Genomic DNA, 19625 nt, shown 5'->3' with positions numbered 1-19625 from the left:
GGGTAAAAGTAGGAAAAGGTATTGGGAATCAAGCATATAAAAGCCAAGTGTTTTCCTTTTTAGTTATATACCAGCTGCCGAAAAGCACTGGGTAGAGGGGCAAGACAACTGACAGGGCAATTTACAGTGAGGCAGTCTCCTGCAAATACACCACTGAGGAGCTTCTGAAAACAGAATCAGACATGACAGCCAGCTGTTCATTTTCAGAGATAATTTACAACTACACACCTTTTCCTCTTTCTTAATCTCAATAGCTTCTCAGTTTTTTTAATGCCAAAATTTAGAAACAAAATAAATATTTCCAAAAGTTATTTTCGACATTACGTTTGTATGGCTCCACCCATCCCCTCCATCTATGTGTGGACTGCACTCAGGATGTCTCAATGTATATAGTTTAAAAAACCCTCCTGATGATGACCAAGAGCTGGGTGTTTGCTGAGGAAACCTGCCTCCCCACTGCACACTGCCTGACCTGAGCCTCCTCCCCCTGCCACCCACCACGAAGCCCTGCTTACTTGGTTATCGTTCCATCTATATCGGAAATGATAATCTTGTCATTCCAGTTCCACAAGTAAATGGTCCCTGCACAGCGGCAGGTACCTTGATACTGGGTTGTAATACTAAACACGACATCATTTGGACCATCTTGGAGTTTCAATTTTGCCTTTTATAAAAAGTAGAAGAATAAAGAAAACCGCAGAGGCAGAATTTTAAAAACTGATGGAATTACACACATCAAAAAGTCACATTTTCCAATAATTTGTAGTCACTGAGAGATTGCCTAAGATATAATGGTAAGTGAAAAGCAACCTAATCTCCAAAATGTATAAATATACATATATGTGTATGAATACATAAAAATGGGAAGGAATACATTAACAAGATAATTGGAAACTTTAAAAAATCAGATGAAAACAGTTTGGCACAGAGTCTAAAGGTTTACAAAACAGGATGGATCACTCAATGAGCTGGGCCTAGGGAGCCACTGCTTGAAGAGTGCTTGGGATTCCAAGAGACTTTTCTAATCCCCCAAACAAAAAAAAAACCTCTCCGCTCCTTCTCCATACCCAAGACTGGCGGCACAGCAAAACCATTTCACACTGAAAACAGGTGAAAGCAGGGAGTAAAAACAAATAGGAAAGGGGAAATTGTGTCTAAATAGGAAAACATAATTCTCTATTGTTGTGGCTCTTGAAACAGTGGGTGACCCAGTGATGAGAGAGCTGTGTAAGATTCATGAGGAAACAAGTTAAAAATACAGATTTCTCAGCTCACTCCCAGAAACTGAGGTAGCAGGGTCAGGGGTGGTGGAGGAAGCTACATCTCAGGTTCCCCAGGTAATGCTGGTGGTCCCTGGAGGTGGACATTTATGTGAGCATTTATACGTAAACATCTATACAAACACAGTGTCGTGTGTGTGAGGCTTGTGATCAAATGCACAGAAGAGGAAGGAGGTCAACTTGAACAGTTACTAAGACAATCCAACCAAATCCACATGGATCACACACTACTCACGATCTGGTCTGAGGAGAGGCGGAGGGACTTCTTATACGAGGTTGTGCTGCTGTGGCTTGGGGGCTCGCTGGGGATGGGGTCCATGTTGACTGACTCTTGAAGCTCCTGTGACCCCTCGTCACTGGATGAGTCATCCTCTGCTGACCTATTCAACATCAACCCAGTTACTGAGGAGACAGCAGCTGTTTTATTGGTAAGAGCTTTTCATTTAGGATAAAAGAAGAAAGAGATCCTAAATCTATTCTAGAAATGGAAACAGTTTTTCCCTCTGCTGCTCTCCCACATCCTGCTTCCATGCCTGCATATTCCCTTCATGAAGTGATAAAGCCACCTTCCTCCTCCCCCCCCTCATGATTGGCCAGAGGTTACTTTCTAGCTATGACTGGGTATTTTCTGCTGTGACCAGTGAATGCTACTTATAAAAGTAGATATGTATATTTCAAAAGGTACAAATAAAAGGAAATCTACTTGCTTATCTTGATTTAAAAAACTAACAAGAAAGATTTCTTACATACTGTTTAACAGAAGGGGGTAAAGAGTAAGAGTATACTGTCACACAGACTACTGAACTAAAGAGTTAGGGAATAGAAGAAGAAAAGAAGCTGACTGGGGAAAGTACATCGATGGCAGAAAGAAGAATGGGGTATATGGTGGCACTTCCTCCAAAGGCAAGCCAATGTGAATGTCCAAAGGGGTGCTACTTCTTCCAAGAAATCAAAGAGAGCAACAATCTGAGATTCTCTTTTATATCTCCCTTTTGTGCTCGAAAGGAAACGAGGGAGCAGGGGCACCAGGGACAGCCCATCTTAGGACTCTTCAATATTCCCCCTTCCCAAAGGCCTATATTTATTTCAGAGGCATCGATTCCATGGCTCCCAGATGGAGGGGCAAGGTATTTGGGAAGCAATGATGAGCTACTTACTTTCCTAACTGAATAATGTATATGTAGTTTAAATTCTTGCTCAAGGATATGTTAACTGATTTTAGAGAGAGAAAAGGAGGAGAGGGAGGGAAATAGGGAGGGAGAGAGGGAGAGAAACATTGATGTGAGAGAGAAACATCAATTGGCTGCCTTCTGTATGCACCGCAACCCGACTGGGATTTGAATCTGCCACCTTCTGGTGTACAGAACAACACTCCAACCAACTGACCTACCTAGCCAGGGCTTAAGCGAGTATTATTTTTAGAAAAGCAGAAGTTATCATCTGCTAGCCGAGTGGCACGAACAAGCCACTTATTCACCTATGTCCACAGGAGAAAGATGTTTCTAACTAAAAATGAAACAAAATCACCCAAATCAACCTGAATGCAATAACCAAAGCAGGGGCGACCCAAGTGCTGTGAGCCTGGAGGAAAGACAGGGTGTTTCCACCTGCTACTGGCCAGCTCCTTTGTGCTTGATGGCAGGTCACTGGTGGATGGCATCTCGGATTTTCCTTCCTTGGCCTCTGGCAGCTAAAAAAGCAAGATAATAATGGTCAAGTGCAGCTTTTCTCTCTACCGACAAACAAAAATTCATCAGCAGTCCTTGCCAAGAATAAGCAAAACTACTTTCTGAATCTGCAACTTAAAAGTGCTCAAGAAAACACAGTTTCTCTAGTTTGAGCCAAAGGACAGAAACCTGAGATAAAGGGTGTCCCAAAAATCATGCAAGAAGTAATTCTGATAGAAAACACAGGTTTATAATTAAAAATTGTAAATTTTTTATTGATTCATAAAGTATACAGTATAGGGGTATGTATGGAATAGCATATCGGGTAAATGGCCTCCATGGCTTTGCTGGCACATACGCATTCTTTTGTTGAAATTTTCCATGACCGTTTTGCATAAATGTGGCTGAATTTCGATGAGGCTCATTTTCATCTTGATGGCTTGGTTAATCAACAAAATTGTCACATTTGGGGTTCAGAAAATCCACAAGTGATTGTTGAGAAACAAATGCATCCACAGCGTGTCAGTTTGGTGCAGATTTTGGACTGGAGGCATCATCGGACCATTCTTCTTCAAAAATGCGGCTGCTCAGGCAATAAGAAGGGTGCATATGTGCCAGCAAAGCCGTGGAGGCCATTTACCCGATATGCTATTCCATACATAACCCTATACTGTATACTTTATGAATCAATAAAAAATTTACAATTTTTAAATATAAACCTGTGTTTTCTATCAAAATTACTTCTTGCGTGAATTTTGGGACACCCTTTAGAAGTCACATGCTGCTCCACAAAAGCTGTCACTATACAGCCAGAAGAAAAATTTTAAAAGAGCATCATTTCAAGTCACAAAATATAGTACAAGTGGTCCACAGCAGAGACACTGGGATTGCAGAACAGAAGTGACTGATGCCCCACTTCCTGTGTAGGAGGGCAACAAGCTCTTGCTCTAACTAGAAGGTACTGCAGCGAAGTGGAAAGAACACAGGCATTAAAACTGATCTCAAGGTCAAACCCTAGCTCTGTCCCTTCCCAGTCAAGGAATTTCACCTCTTTGTGCCCACTTTCCTTACCTATACACATACGAACTCAAACATCTATACTCTTCGGGTTACATATGTGAAGCACCTAGCATAGGACTTGCACATAGCAACTGTTGAAAAATGGTGACTATTACTGTAAATTTATATACCCTAAATGGGCTTTATTGTGCTTGACAGTGTTTTGAAAAAATCAAAGATGCACTTCTTTTCAGCTTATGGAAAGGATACTTCCAGGCTGGTTACCTGTTTGGTCATGCTTTCTCTCTTACGCCAAAACCACCAGCGACCAGATTTCTTTGGCATCTTATCTTTGACCCAGGACTCGACTGTGGCCTGGAAACAATCAATTTGGGTTAGTCTAGAAATCTGTTAGTCACAAAGCACCCAACTACTTTCTACCACTAGCCTGCAGGAAGTGCCTTATCATGAAGTTTGAGCAACTATCTCCACATCTCTGAAACTCCTCTGGAGTTTTTAACACCAGAAGGATGGACAGTGTCCTGTCTCATGGCAGTAATGTGGTATGAGACCAAGTGGTTTCAGGCCACGTAGGAACAGCCCCCTCAGGGGCTGGCAGGTGCGCTGCTCTCACGTCTCTACCCTTGGAAAATGTCGCTCTACTGAGCTATGAGGACCAATTAGGCTGGTGATGTCTTCTTGCAGGACAGATTCAAAGCAACCCTCAAAAATTTATTAACCACAATTTGACCCAATGGCACTGATGTCATGCTTTTGGTGGCTACATCACCCTCTTCTTGCTGCTGCTTTCAATATTAATGAGAAGACCTTTTTTTTCATTCACTCTATATTTAACAATTAGAAAAATCTCTGAACTTTTAAACACAATCAGGAAATGGTATAAATACCTAGTAAAAATGACAATGATGTGGCAGCCTAGGTAACTTCCTAGATTTTGGACACGAGATCATTTGAGTAGGCACACAGAACTCTTTGGATCTTTTACAATATTAAATAAAACTTTGAAAAGTACCCAGTTTAGAAATATGTACATATGGAATTTTCTAAGTACTATATGCTGTAGATACTTTTGAAAAGACAACAAACAGCAGACCAACTCACCTTAGGCAAACTCTTCTGGAATACTTGCAAGCTAAGGATCATTGGAGCAGCCAAAGCCCAGTTATAGTAACTGTAAGAAATAAAAATTATGTAAAACCATTACACAGAATGAGGAGTGAGAGAGAAGAGGGTAAAGAGAGATAAAGAAAAGAGGCAGCCCTAGCAAGTTTGGCTCAGTGGATAGAGCGTCGGCCTGTGGACTGAAAGGTCCCGGGTTCGATTCCGGTCAAGGGCACATGCCTGGTTTGTGGGCTTGGTCCCCAGTAGGGGGCATGCAGGAGGCAGCCAGTCAATGATTCTCTCTCATCATTGATGTTTCCATCTCTCTCTCCCTCTCCCTTTCTCTCTGAAATCAATAAAAATATATTTAAAAAAAAAAAGAAAGAAAGAAAAGAGGCAAACCCAGATAGCATGGCTCAGTGTTGAGAGTTGACCTATGAACCAGGAGATCACTGCTCCTCGATTCCCAGTCAGGCCATATGCCCAGTGTGGGCTGGATCCCCAGTAGGGGGCGTGCAGGAGGCAGCCTATCAATTATTCTCTCTCATCACTGATGTTTCTATCTCTCCTTCTTTCTTCCTATCTGAAATCAATAAAAATATTTTTTTTTAAAAAAGAGGAGCGAGAAGTAACAAAATTCCTTATTCTTCTCATTAAAAAGATTGTCAGCTAAGTTTTTTTGTCAGGTGAAATGTCTCTGAAAAAAGAAGCAGTAATAGCTACCAAAAATAACATTTTAATACTCCACTTAAACATGAAGCTGAAGTCCTGGCCAGTATTTCTCAGTGGTTAGAGCATCAGCATGTGCACCAAAGGGTCTTGGGTTTGATTCCCAGTCAAGGGCACTTACCTGCTTTGCAGGTTCAATCCCTGGCCCCTGTCAGGGCACATAAGGGTGGCAACCAATCGACATGTCTCTCCCACACTGATGTTTCTTTCTCTCTCTCTCTCCCTCCCTTCTTCCTTCCCTCCCTTTCACTTTCTCTAATAATTGAGGGGGAAAAATATGCTCAGGTGAGGATTAATCACCAGAAAAGGAGCTGAAGCTTCATTGCCCATTAGCTCATTTATATAAAATATTTTATACCAAGAAAGATGGTAATAGTTAAAAAGAGCACTTGGAAAACAACCTTGTGAAAGTATTTAACAATTACAAAAGCAAGACTATTTACCGGTTATATATCCGTATTACAAGGTTAGGATTGTCTATGAGTCCAGGGTTTTCTGCAAATTCATGGTAAGTGATGATATGCTCCATGAATTTTTCTGCAATGTAAAATAATAACAATTAACTTGGTTAGAGATTATATAAATTCCCAAATGACATTATCATATCACTCTATGCACTGAAAAGATTATAGCATAAAGTATGTCCTTTTTAAAAAGGACTTTTTTATGTCAGAAGTTTTTCCCCAGAACAAGAAAGAACATTTCTATCCTCTCCCTCCTCCACAACGCCTCCCCCAGCTAAAAACAAACAAGCGAAAAAACAGGAGAAAGAGATATGCCAGAGACTTTTAGGAAAATAAGATTACAGATTTAGTGCTTGAATAATAATTTTTAGTTTACTTTGTAAATAGTAGCGGAAGAGATTTTAAATTTCTTTTTAAGCTTAAATTTACTTTCAGACAGCATTCTTTTTGGCTACTGCTTATTTGCATATGTATGCAAATTTTACTTTGGACCTTGTTAGAACCAATTGCTCATAAAATATTGGCTTCTCATATATAGCAAATTGTACAGCAAAGACAGTATCCCTTTTATATTACTCATATTAGGACTCATACCACCCTGCCAGGTCCTTTAACAAAAGGAAATACATATGTGAATCAGTTAATTGTTTCATTACAGCAGGCAAAACAAATTGTCAAGGAATGTCCCACTTATATGTTACATCTGCCTCAAAGGCCTAATACAGGAATTAATCCTGGAGAATTGATAAAGGAACATATCTGGCAAATGGATGTAACATATTATACTCCTTTCGGATGCCTTAGGGCATTGCATGTCTCTGTAGATACCCTTTCAAAGGTCCTATGGGCCACCGCATCTACAGGGGAAATGGCAAAACAGGTCACTTCATTAATCATTGCCTAACTACTTTTGCCATCATAGGAATTCCAAAAATTATTAAAACTGACAATAAACCTACATAAACGCATTTCCAGCAATTTTGTAAAAATTCAGCACATTACAGGAATACCACACAATTCCCAAGAACAGGCAATTAGAGAATGCCAATATCAGTGGCTAAAATCCCAACTTGAAAAACAAAAAGGGGGAATAGTGATGCTGGCGAAATCTCTGTAGGTAGACTACACCAAGCCTTAATTACTTTAAATTTTTTCACTTGTAACGCTGATGACAAGACACCTATGGAATTACAATGGTGTCAAAATAAACCAAAGGAAAATGGTTTGGTTAGATGGAAAAATCCTGAGTCTGGTTTATGGAAAGGTTCTGACCCTTTATTAATTAACCTTGGTCAAGAATATGCTTGTGTATTTCCAGAAAACTTCTCAAAGCCTGTGTGGATTCCTGCAAGAAACATCAAACTTCAACATGAATCTGCAGAGAAGAACTGACCAAACTGATGAGGACCTTGACCCTGGAGCCTCAACCTGTATCTGTGGCTGCAGACAGAGGACTGCTCTGGCCCCAAAAGCAGAAGCCCCAAGCAAACTTATGGACTAATTCCTTAAATGCCTGACAACAGTTTCAAAAGGACATGACAGAGCTCAATCCTTTTCATTGGATCTTCCCACATTTGCCTTTTAGCATAAGCACTATTATCTCATTCTTGTTCTTATATATTTAATTCTAGTCTGCAGATGCGGAATGAAAACTCTTAAAAGGACTGAGCCCTGCAGAGGGCATACACCTTTTAGGCTTTATTAAGAAAATCAAAAGGGGGAAATGTCTGAGGTTAAAGCAAACAGTAGTTAGCATATCAATGCAAAAAGACCCCTTGGAAGGCCAATGGAAAAATCAGCATAATATTGCCCTGCTGTGGGTTCAATGGCTCAAGGCAGTTTCCTAACCTGATCATCCTTATGCTGTTTACCAAACTTTACCTTTGATCTGCCTGTATGCATTGCTAAAGGGCAAATGTGTATTCAAGTAAATAAATAGTGGACCAGGCCAGAAGTCGGTGTGCCTCTTCAAGAAAGAAGGTCTCTACCCAATGCCTTCTAAATTCGTATTTCTTGTATAGCATTTTCACTTGTGCATCGGCCCCTTCTTCTGATCCTGAACCCCGCTGTGAAGGTCGTGGCACAGGGCAGCCCATGATCTCTCAACCTATTAATGTGAAGTGAGAGCCTTTAAGGCTCACTTCCTAATCCAAGCCATTTATATGTAACTAGAGGCCCGGTGCACGAGATTCGTGCACTGGAGGGCGGGTGGTCTCTCAGCCTGGCCTATGCCCTCTTGCAGTCTGGGAGCCCTCAGGGGATGTCTGACTGATGGCTTAGGCCTGCTCTCCACGGACATCCTTAGCACTGTTGCGAAGGCGGGAGAGGTTCCCACCACTGCCGCTGCACTCACCAGCCATGAGCCGGCTTCTTGCTGAGCAGTGCTCCCCCTGTGGGAGCACACTGACCACCAAGGGGCAGCTCCTGCATTGAGCGTCTGCCCCCTGGTCAGTGTGCGTCATAGCGACAGGTTATTCCGCTGTTCAGTTGATTTACATATTACCCTTTTATTATATAGGATGTCACCCCATATGAGGTACCTTAAGTGGGGGGGCTAAAGGTCTTACAGTAAAAGGAGACACGTGTATAGGATAGTGAAGACCTGGGGGGTAGTTAGGGGCTGGGAGAATGGGGGAAGGGGAGGGAGGGGGAATGGGAGATATCTGCAATACTATCAACAATAAAAAATACATTAAGAAAAAAAAAAAGGAGACACCTGTTACCTGCACAAGATGATTAAAAAATTTTAATACTCTAAAACAGCTTAATAGTAGTTTTTTAATCAAGTGATGACCAGGCTTCTCTCTCAAGTGAAGACAGGGCATGACTGCCCAGTGTACCTTTAGAAATTTCTCCATTCTCACTGAGGCCCCCACAAAGGGAGAGGGTCACGTCGGGCAAGTCCATGGCAGAATCTGAGAGGCACTCAGTGCCACTATCGGCAGCCGCACTTCCCACAGACTGTGGGGACTGGGAACCAGAGAGCGTGTCAGACTCAGGCCACTGCCTGGAGCCAGGGTCTGATTCACTGTGGGCAGGGAACAGGGAGAAAAAGATTTGCTTTATTACAACTTCTTGTATTCCTAGCTTACTACATGATTCTCTGAGGGGATTTTAACAAATCCCCTTTAAAAAGGAACAGATTGAGCTATAATCAGACAAAGCTTTTCTTAAGCAGTGTTTAGAGTTACATCATAATATTAAAAATAATCTATTATTAGCACTACTGAGGAATTAACTGAAAATACAGTAAATGTCACAAAAAATACAGTAAATGTCACAAACATTTCACCCACAACCTTTTTTATTTTAATTAAAGGAGTATAAAAGTTTTAAGCATTTATGTATATTTCCATGATGAAAATGATAGGGCAATTAAGAAAAATCTGATGTTTGGAAACCTTTTGATCCTAATTTCCAAGAAAAAGCTGTGATAGTATATACATCCTGGAGGAAATTATTGAAGACTGTATTATTTTTAAAAACAAGTCTCGTCTAAATTCATCTGTTATTCCACAAAACAGAACAAAGAAGTTAAGCAAGAGAAAGTCTCAGGAGGCTAGACCCACCATGAAAAGAAATGCATTAAGAAATAAATTAAAAATAAACTGTCCTTACACTAGTGTGAGGGCCAGAAATAAATATAAGGTTATTTAATATTTTCATTTTTCTAGATGATAGGCACAGAGGCCAGATTTCAGGAGATGAAAAGGGAAACTAGTCAAGCATAAATTTGAGAGAAAAAGAATAAGGAAACGACACCTTAAGTTTCTTAATCATGAACATTAATTGCTCTACACCCTTTGAATGGATGTTACATTGTTCTAGAATTTTCAAATTGTTTTATTTTATTCAGAAAACCAATATATTTAATATATGTGATCAATATATACAGTCCAGTGTAGTTATAAGATCTTCAGAAAAGAATCTCAAATTTGAGCAGTAGATGGCAGCAGAATACAGATATGCCATAGCTAGAAAGCAGTTTCAAAAACTGTAGTTTTGCATCTGAACCAACAAAAGATTTAGGGTTTTGGATATGTTCTGTCTTAATAACAATGCACAATATCACAACACTACAATTAACTTAGAATACTCTCTTCGCTGGAAATGGTGAAAAAGCCAAAGCCAATGTAAGGCAGCAAAACCTACTGCTATGCTGGGGCTGAAGGGAAAGGCTGACCCCATGGGTAAAACACAAACAGAAGGCTGCTATGTATTCACAAACACCTGTTTCCTCTTTATCCTGGGCACACAGCTACATCCCATTATGGTGTGGCCATGTGAACAGATGAGTTGTTGATGTGGACAGAAGGGGTGGGCTGTGCCCTTCCCAAGCCTGGCCCCTATAAACTACCCCATGTGATCCTCTCTCCTTTTCCTACTGAGTCCCTAAGGGGCTGATGGAACCTGAAGATGAAAGGAGTTTGTTGCTCCTGAATCCCTGTGTGCAAGGCCTCCCACCAAACACCAGCACTGGAATATAGTTGACCCTTGAACAACATGGGTTTGAACAGTACCAATACACTTTACATGGATCTTTTCAAGAGATATTTTGTCAGTCTTCCATGTCCCTGGGTTTCACATCCATGTATTCAACCAACCATGGATTAAAATCAGTATTTTCTGGGGACGAGGAGGGCTGACTGTATGCACTATTTTATACCATTTTATATAAGGGACTTAAGCATCTGCAGATTTGGGTATCCAGGGTAGGTCTTGGAACCAATCCCTGTGGAGGGATGACTGTAGTTAAGTTTTGGGGGAGTCAAAAATTATATGTGAATTTTATATGTTGATACCCCTAGCCCCCATATGGTTCAAGAGTCAACTATATTATCACATGAGCAAGAAACAAACGTCTATTGTGGGAAGCCACTGAGGTCTTGCGTTTTATCAGAGTAGCTAGTGTCACTTTTAACCAATACAGGGAAGATGCCACCTGACTCAACATGTCACCAAATCCACAAGGGTGATGTGATTTAAAGTTTAATTATGAATACTGAATATTTAGTCAAGATAACAATAAACACAATCATAACAAAATATATGTTTATAAGCATTACAACAGTCTCCCTATCTTTAATTATGTATGAAATGTTTCAAGAAATAATTCGTTCATGAGGTAAGAAACTTACCTAGTGAATAATGGTAAAATTATAATCGAGCACAGTAGGGTTCTATTGCTTATTTCCCCATTTAAAAAAAAAATCTTTTTTATTGATTTTTTAGAGAGAGAGGAAGGGAGAGGGAGAGAAATATCGATTTGAGAGCAAAACATGGATTGGCTGCCTCCTGCACACCCCTATCCAGGGACTGAGCCCACAACCCAGGCATGTGCCCTGACTGGGAATCAAACCGGCAACTTTCTGGTGCATGGGATGACACCCAACCAACTGAGCCACACTGGCCAGGGCACTTTCCCCATTTTTTAAAAGGGAAACTAAGAAATCTATCTTAGGAATCTTGATGTAAGTAAATGATTAAGGACTGAGAAATCTGAAAGAAAGTACTAATTCTAAGACAGCTTACATTTTAATTTTCTTATTGGAAAAAAAAATGGAGCATTTCAGTTCTCTCACCTTAAAAACCCAACTACTGCCTGGCCAGCGTGGCTCAGTGGTTGAGCACTGACCTATGAACTAGGACAGTGATGGCGAATCTATGACACGCGTGTCAGAGGTGACACGCGAACCCACTTTTTTGGTTGATTTTTCTTTGTTAAATGGTATTTAAATATATAAAATAACTATCAAAAATATAAGCCTTTGTTTTACTATGGTTGCAAATATAAAAAAATTTCTATATGTGACACGGCACCAGAGTTAAGTTAGGGTTTTTCAAAATGCTGACATGTGGAGCTCAAAAGGTTCGCCATCACTGAACTAAAAGATCACGATTCGATTCCCAGTCAGGGCACATGCCCAGGTTGCGGGCTCACTTCCCAGGTAGGGGGTGTGTAGGAGGCAGCCGATCAATGATTCTCTCTCATCATTGCTGTTTCTATCTCTCTCTCGCTCTCCCTTTCTCTATAAAACCAATACAAATATATTAAAAAACCACAACTATTACTTCAAATGAAGTAAATATTTGAGACACATTTCGAGAGCTAGTAGGAAGGAGTTTAGGGACCTTCCAAAAGTATCTGCCAAAAATTTAAATAATCTTATAATGATCCCATCTATTCTAAATAAAAATTTAAATGTTTTCCAATAATTTAGTTAAAAGTGCTAAGTATGTGTGCCTACAGTTCAGAATATTCAAACTATCCTTTCCATGAGAAAATTTGTGTTTTCTTTGTAATCATAGAGTACATTGGAATGGAATTCACCTACGAATGAAAATGAACTTCGGAAACAGTACAAGTATATTCTATCTGAGGTTTTAGAGTTACTTAAGGGGAAAATCATGAGGGAGGGAGAGGAAGAGGGACAGGAGGGGAGAGCTCTAGAGGATATGGGGTGCAAAGGCCAGTTGGAATGATGCCTCACCAGACTCAGGCTCGAATTCAGAAAAAGCATGGGAGCTCACTCAGTGAGAGAGTGAAGGCATTCTTTGTAAAAAGTTTTTCAATAAAGATATATTATCTTTAAAACATATAAGAAATGACACAAATGCTAAAGAATTTTCTTAAGCATGCTGAGTTGCATTAATACTAAAACAGTGCTAATGTGAAGTCAGACCCATTGTATATCCATATGTAGGTTTAACTAGTGTACCTCTTCTTGTTACACTAAACATTTCTACATAAATAGCTGTTATTAGTTTCAAATCACTGCAGTCAAATCAACACACACACAATTTCAGAATCTTCTAAATCTGAAGCAAACCTCTAACTTAGCTAGAGGATATCATCATCACGCTCCTTTTTCTCAGATTAAATGTTTTACTCTAGAAATAGCTATACTATGTCAGAGCTGTTCACCCTTCAATATACAAGGAACACACTACCTTTTAGGGAAATAGAGAGCTGCAACTTCAGGTTCTAGAGCCTTTAAGTCATCTAGGTAAATATCGTCAGGTCCTTGGTGTTGGCTTCTCTTGTGGACACCTGTTTTTATAAGAAAAACATATCAGAGAAAGAAGTTAGTTATTCTTCATTTACAACTCTGCAAGAAAGCAAAGGTTTCCAAACAATAAAACCAATCATCATGATTTGAATTGGGCTTTATTTTTTAAACTGTCAAATAACCTTTTCATTTGTGGTTCTCAACCCCCCTTGCCAATGGAAGTGAAATTCAGTGTTTTACAGATGCTCAATAAATATATGCTAATGTACTCATTCTTTTATTTGCTGACATGAGTAATCCTAGCCCCTAAAAATAATTTATATTTGACAATAAAGTTTATCAAGCACGACCAAGCTTGACAAAATCACTGGCATCAAGAAAGAAGCCATTATTCTAAAACCATGAAGGGAAGGTTATTGGTGAATAGGGTATTCACTTAGTGCCAAAGTATTACCTTCTAATTGCAAAAGGACAAAAATCCTTTACAACAAATAAATTTGGCAGACAATGATCACCTTAAACAAGTGATCATATTTAGCATCACTAATGTGAGACATTATGAGCTTCAATATGAAGTACCAAATCATCCCATAAAGTAATCTTCAATTCAAAAATAAAAAATACGTAACCCAAATCGAATTAAGCCCACTATAATAGTCACCAGCCACATGTGGCTACTGAGAACTTGAACTGCCCTAGTCTGGTGTGAGGTATGTAAAATGTGTTCACTTGTTTTTTATTCTTTTGTGAGAAGACTTAAAATTATATATGCAATCCATATTACATTTCTATCTGACAAAGCTAACTTCCAGTTGAAGAAAATATGAGGATGTCATCTTGAAAAAACAACAGATTATCCAGAATGTAAGAAAGTATACCAGACAATTGACTGGGCTCTTCAAAAGGTCAATACCTTCAGTGTAGAGAAGGAAAAAAGTGTAGCAGTGTGTGTTTATGTATGAGAGAGTGTGTGTGTGTGTGTGTGTGTGTGTGTGCGCACGCGCACATGTGCATGTAGGAAGGCTATTCTAAGTTTAAAAATGCAACATATGAACTTTGATGAGATCTTGGTTTGGAAAAGAATGGTAAAAAGCTATTCTTGATATGTTTAGGAAAATATGAATATGGATTCCTCAACATGACAATTGTTTGTGTTAGTTAGATAAGGTTCTTATTCTTAAAAAGTGTATCTTCTTGGGGTTGTGAACACACAATACAATATACAGTTGATACATTATAGAATTGTACACCTGAAACCTATATAATTTCATCAACCAATGTCATTCCAATAAATTCAACTAAAAAAACCATGCAAAGTGTATCTTGGAGTATTTAAAGGTGAAATGACATAATATCTGCATCTTGCTTCCAAATGGTTTAAACCAATAAAAAACTTTGTGAGTGGAGAGACAGAGAAACAGAGATAGAGCAAGAGTGAAAGCGTGTAAATATGCACAAAACTTTTCACAATAAAAGGTGGGGGGAGAGGAAGAAATGGGGTCAAATGAATGGTGGAATCACTTGGTGCCCCTAACTCTAGTCAGCTTCTACACTATGTGCTAGGAATAGGGGAATCAGTATTTCCTAAACTAAAACAAAGCATTCACCCTGACAACTGGATTTTCCCCCCTTAACATTTTTTAGAAGAACACATGGTTATGAGCTTTTGGTTTGAGAAGTGCTGATCTATGAAAGAGCAAGATGCCAAATTAAGCTGGATGATCACACTTGGCCACAAATACCCTTGACAGTCAACGCCTTTTATTTTAAACTAGAGGCCTGGTGCACAAAAATTTGTGCACTCGGGGGGGGGGGGGAGGGAAAGGTGTCCCTCAGCCCGGCCGGTGCCCTCGCACAGTCTGGGACCCCTCGGGGGATGACCACCTGCTGGCTTAGGTCTGCTCCCCGGGGGATTGGGCCTAAGCTGGCAATCAGACATCCCTCTGGCAGCCCGGCAGCCCTCGGGGGATGTTCACTTGCCAGCGGGGAGCAGACCTAACCTGCAGTCGGACATCCTTAGTGCTGCTGAGGAGGCAGGAGAGGCTCCCACCACCACCACTGTACTGGCAGCCATCAGCCTGGCTTGTGGCTGAGTAGAGCTCCCCCATGTGGGAGCGCACTGACCACCAGGGGGCAGCTCCTGCATTGAGCATCTGCCCCCTGGTGGTCAGTGTGTGTCATAGTGACCAGTCATTCCCAGTCTGTCTGCTGTTAGGGTCAGTTTGCATATTACCCTTTTACTATATAAGATGAGACCTGGTGCACGGGTGGGGGCCGGCTGGCTTGCCCTGAAGGGTGTCCTGGATCAGGGTGGGGGTCCCGCTTGGGTGCCTGGCCAACCTGGGTGAGGGGCTGATGGCTGTTTGCAGCTGGTCACACCCCCTTCAGGGTGGGGGTCCCCACTGGGGTGCCTGGCCAGTCTGGGTGAGGGGCTGAGGGCCGTTTTCAGGTTGGCCAGCGACTAAAGCTCCCAGCCTCTCCTTTTTTTCTTTTTTTTTTTTATATTCTGGGATTTATTTACCTTCTATAATTGAAACTTTGTTGCCGTCACTGGAGCTGAGAGCCAGCTCCTACTCGCTCCAGCTCTGAGGCCACGGCCTGCTGAAAGCAGGTATCTGGGGTTTGTTTAGCTTCTATAATTGAAACTTCGTTGCTTTCGAAGCTCAGAGCCAGGCCGCGGCAGGGGGGGAACCTTGGCTTCCTCCATCACTGGAGCAAGCAAGCCTCCTGCTCACTTCAACTGTGTGGCTGTCGGCCACCATCTTGGTTGGGTTAATTTGCATATCGTGCTGATTAGCCAATGGGAGGTGTAGCGAAGGTATGGTCAATTACCATGTTTGTCTATTATTAGATAGGATAAGTTACTTCTGAGTGGCCCTGAAGAGCTATACATGTAGTGAATATTTACTAAATTAATTATCTATCCTTTGGTGTTAGAATTATAAAAAATGGAAGTAGATATTTGGCTATATGTGACAATGTGTATTTTTAGGTAAGGTTTTACTTCCCTAAAAATAGGATCCAAGGCTAGTGTTCAGATAGTGAGTGTGTTTTGGCTCTTACTGTAACAAATATCAATGAATAACTTTTGTTTTTAAACAGAAAGAATGTTATGATTTATTAAACTTGTATTCCAAAAGTGGGATAGAGATATTGAGCCAAGAGTTGGACACTACATTCTGTTTTAGAGGAAAATAGTCAGTGAAAGAGAACATATGCTAATTATTAGTGTACATTTATCTATATATCTCATATTATTGAAAACAAAAAAGTACTTAATTTGGCCTCAACTAACCAGAAGTCTTAGGTGAAAATATTTTTCTCTAGTCTAATTTTTTGTTGTTTAAACATAATTTTTTAGGATTCCTCTTTACTTTATTGACACACCTCATCAATAAAGTGGTTTATTTTACTCATTAACTTATTTAAATATATATTTTTTTCTCAAAGGCCTATTGAGTAGCAACAGCTGTGGGAGAGCAGGGAAGAAGTCAGAGATCCACTCCAGTGGATCCTGTAGTGTGATGGGGAAGCCATATGAAATAAGTGATTCCAGTAGTGTTGTAACAGGTTCTGATCAAGCTGTACAAATATAATGGCAGTCATCACACATTATTTGAAACACTGAAATAATTTACCATCTAAATTTAGAGTACCTGATGCCAAATTAAACAAATAATTACCTTTCTTCTTTGATGGCGAGTCTACTTTAGCTGCTGGTTTTGATTCTGAGGGAGCCTCCACTAACGACGGGTTAGGAAGGTGGTCTGCATCTAACATAGATGAAATCTGAGGCTCAAGGAGAGGCTCAAGAAGTTCTGCAGCGCAAGTTGCATCACTCATCCGCTTACACGGGGCTCTGGGTTTGGGTTTCACTATGGTACAGACTGTTTCTCCCATGGACGCATCCTTCTCAACTTCATTTATAAGGTGGTCCTCACTGGGAATTACCCGAAAATGGGTATTTTCTGATGGAGTAATCGTAGCTGTCCTGGGGTGATGGTCAGATCTCTCTCTTTTGCTGACCTAAAAAAGTTGAAATGTTTAAAAATTAAACTACTTTCAAAAGTGTTATAGCCTATTTCTTGAGCTGGATGCAAATAAATGTGCTTATTTTATTTAAACAACATAATCAGTAAATACGTTATTTTCTATGTGTGAAATATGTCATAATTGAAAAGTGGGAAAACTAATAACCACATTTTGTTCAATATCATATTTATAAAAGTTATATTTATAACTGGTTCTACTATGAAGAGTTCAATATTGGAGAAGACTGAGGAGATAGATGACAATTTTCAGATACTAAGAGGGAGAATATTCATTTTCAGGGAGAAAACTTGAATGCTACAGAAAAATTTAGCCCTGCTTGCACTACCTTCAGCCTCTGTTAAAACAATGTAAGATGTTGAGTTATAATGTTGTACACCTGAAACTTACATGTTACAAACCAATTTTTTAAAAAGTAAAAGTGGGTAGTGAAGTCTCAAATGCAATCACACATATAAGCAAATGTATATCTTTAAAAAACTAGAGGTCTAAATATTTCCTCTTCCAAGAGACAGAGAAAGACAAACACCATATGATCTCACTTATATGTGGAACATAAAAAAAGAGAAGAAACAAAATGAAACAGAAACAAACTCATAGTACAAAAAATAAACTGATGGTTTCCAAAAGGGAGGAAGTCGTGGGGTTGGGCAGAAAAGGGCAAGGGAATTAAAAAGTATAAACTTCGGAAGAAGAAACTAAGATGGCGGCATAGGTAAACACCGGGAAATTGTCGCCTCACACAACAATTGAAAATTACCGCAAAGGACTGAGCAAACATCATCCAGAACAACAGAAAGGCTGGCTGAGTGTAAATTCTACAACTAGAAGGAAAGAAAAGCACGCTGAGAGCCAGAGGCGCTGCGGAGGTGAAGTGCAGAGGTACGGCGGCTCGCGCGCGCGAGGAAAGAGGGTGGCACCTGAGTACGCGGCTGTCTTTTTGAATCACAAGCTCCCGACTGCTCTGAACTCCGGTTCCGGGAAGTCTCTGGGGACCCAGGTCTCATACGGGGAGAAGCTGGTCTGTCCGGCAGCGGGCGAACTTGAAGGCGGCTTTCCCTCAGAGGTGCTTGCAGCAATTAGCGGGTCACTGAGACCCGAGACTCTGGGCGGAGAATCAGCCATAGCTCCTGGATCCGCCCTTTGATTCCCTGAGACCCCGCCCCACCCAGGCTTCGGCAGAGGCTTTTGCATGTGAATGTACCTAACTGCAGCCGAGTCAGGCAGACCCGGAACTTCCAAGAGAAGGCCCAAGGCCCCGCAGCGGCTTGCATTGCTTCACAGCTGAGCCTCTTCGTGGCTCCTGCTGAGTGGCCTCAGGCAGAGGCTGAATTAGCACCTTCTTAGATCCAGGAGCCACTGTACCCAGTGGTCAGAGGGGGACCATCCAGACTGCAACTCCTCAGATCCATAAGGGACACACTCAGGGAGCAGACTCAGTGAGCACCAAAGCCCCACTGAAGCAAGTCTTGCCCCAGAAGGGTGTCTTCAGCACAGAAGTTCTCCCACTTTAGACACAGCTGATTCTCACAGCCAATTGGCCTGGAGGTCAATTCCTCCCAGTGATTCTACAACAACCAAGGCACCAAGAGTGCACCAAGAGTGTCCACCCCAGGTAACTGGGGAGGCTGAGCTATTGGGCCCTACAGGACACCTGGCGCGCAGGGCCACTCTATCAACACAGGGAAGCTGCCAAAATGCGGAGACAAAGAAACAGGTCACAAATGGCAGAAATGGAGGAAAGCAAACGATTGGATATAGAGTTCAAGGCCACGTTTATAAGGTTTTTCAAGAATTTTATGGAAACCGCCGACAAATTTAATGAATCCCTCAATAAGTATAGTGAGACCATGGAGGACATGAAAAAGGACCAACTAGAAATTAAGCATACACTGACTGAAATAAAGAATAATTTACAGAGATCCAGCAGCAGACAAGAGGATCCCAAGAATCAAGTCAAAGATTTGAAATACAAAGAAACAAAAAATACCCAACCGAAAAAGAAAAAAGAAAAGAGATTCCAAAAATATGAAGATAGTGTCAGGAACCTCTGGGACAACTTCAAGCGTACCAACATCAGAATTATAGGGGTACCAGAAGGAGAGAGAGGGCAAGATATTGAAAACCTTTTTGAAGAAATAATGACAGAAACTTCCCCTACCTGGTGAAAGAAATGGACTTACAAGTCCAGGAAGCGCAGAGAACCCCAAACAAAAGGAATCCAAAGAGGACCACACCAAGACACATCATAATTAAAATGCCAAGAGCAAAAGATAAAGAGAGAATCTTAAAAGCAGCAAGAGA

At 40.8% G+C, this 19625-nt stretch overlaps 1 protein-coding gene across 6 annotated transcripts in view; it reads right to left on the bottom strand.

Moving 5' to 3' along the window:
* Window positions 1-19625, bottom strand: part of LPIN2 (lipin 2) — a 93122-nt gene that overhangs the window by 3517 nt on the left and 69980 nt on the right. For 5 of the 6 annotated variants that reach the window (XM_036323221.1, XM_036323217.1, XM_036323220.1 and 2 more), the window contains 9 exons: window positions 16955-17297; window positions 13213-13312; window positions 9102-9289; window positions 6241-6334; window positions 5069-5138; window positions 4232-4321; window positions 2888-2970; window positions 1516-1660; window positions 516-664 (listed from right to left, as the gene is read on the bottom strand). In XM_036323221.1, coding sequence (XP_036179114.1) covers window positions 516-664; window positions 1516-1660; window positions 2888-2970; window positions 4232-4321; window positions 5069-5138; window positions 6241-6334; window positions 9102-9289; window positions 13213-13312; window positions 16955-17297 — 1262 coding nt within the window. The remainder of the gene's footprint in view (window positions 1-515; window positions 665-1515; window positions 1661-2887; window positions 2971-4231; window positions 4322-5068; window positions 5139-6240; window positions 6335-9101; window positions 9290-13212; window positions 13313-16954; window positions 17298-19625) is intronic. The other variant, XM_036323218.1, reaches the window with a different exon arrangement.

Source organism: Myotis myotis, unplaced genomic scaffold (assembly GCF_014108235.1).
Source record: "Myotis myotis isolate mMyoMyo1 unplaced genomic scaffold, mMyoMyo1.p scaffold_m19_p_9, whole genome shotgun sequence".
Classification (NCBI taxonomy): domain Eukaryota; kingdom Metazoa; phylum Chordata; class Mammalia; order Chiroptera; family Vespertilionidae; genus Myotis; species Myotis myotis.
Note: the sequence above shows the minus strand (reverse complement) of the source record. Positions and strands in the feature narration are given on the sequence as shown.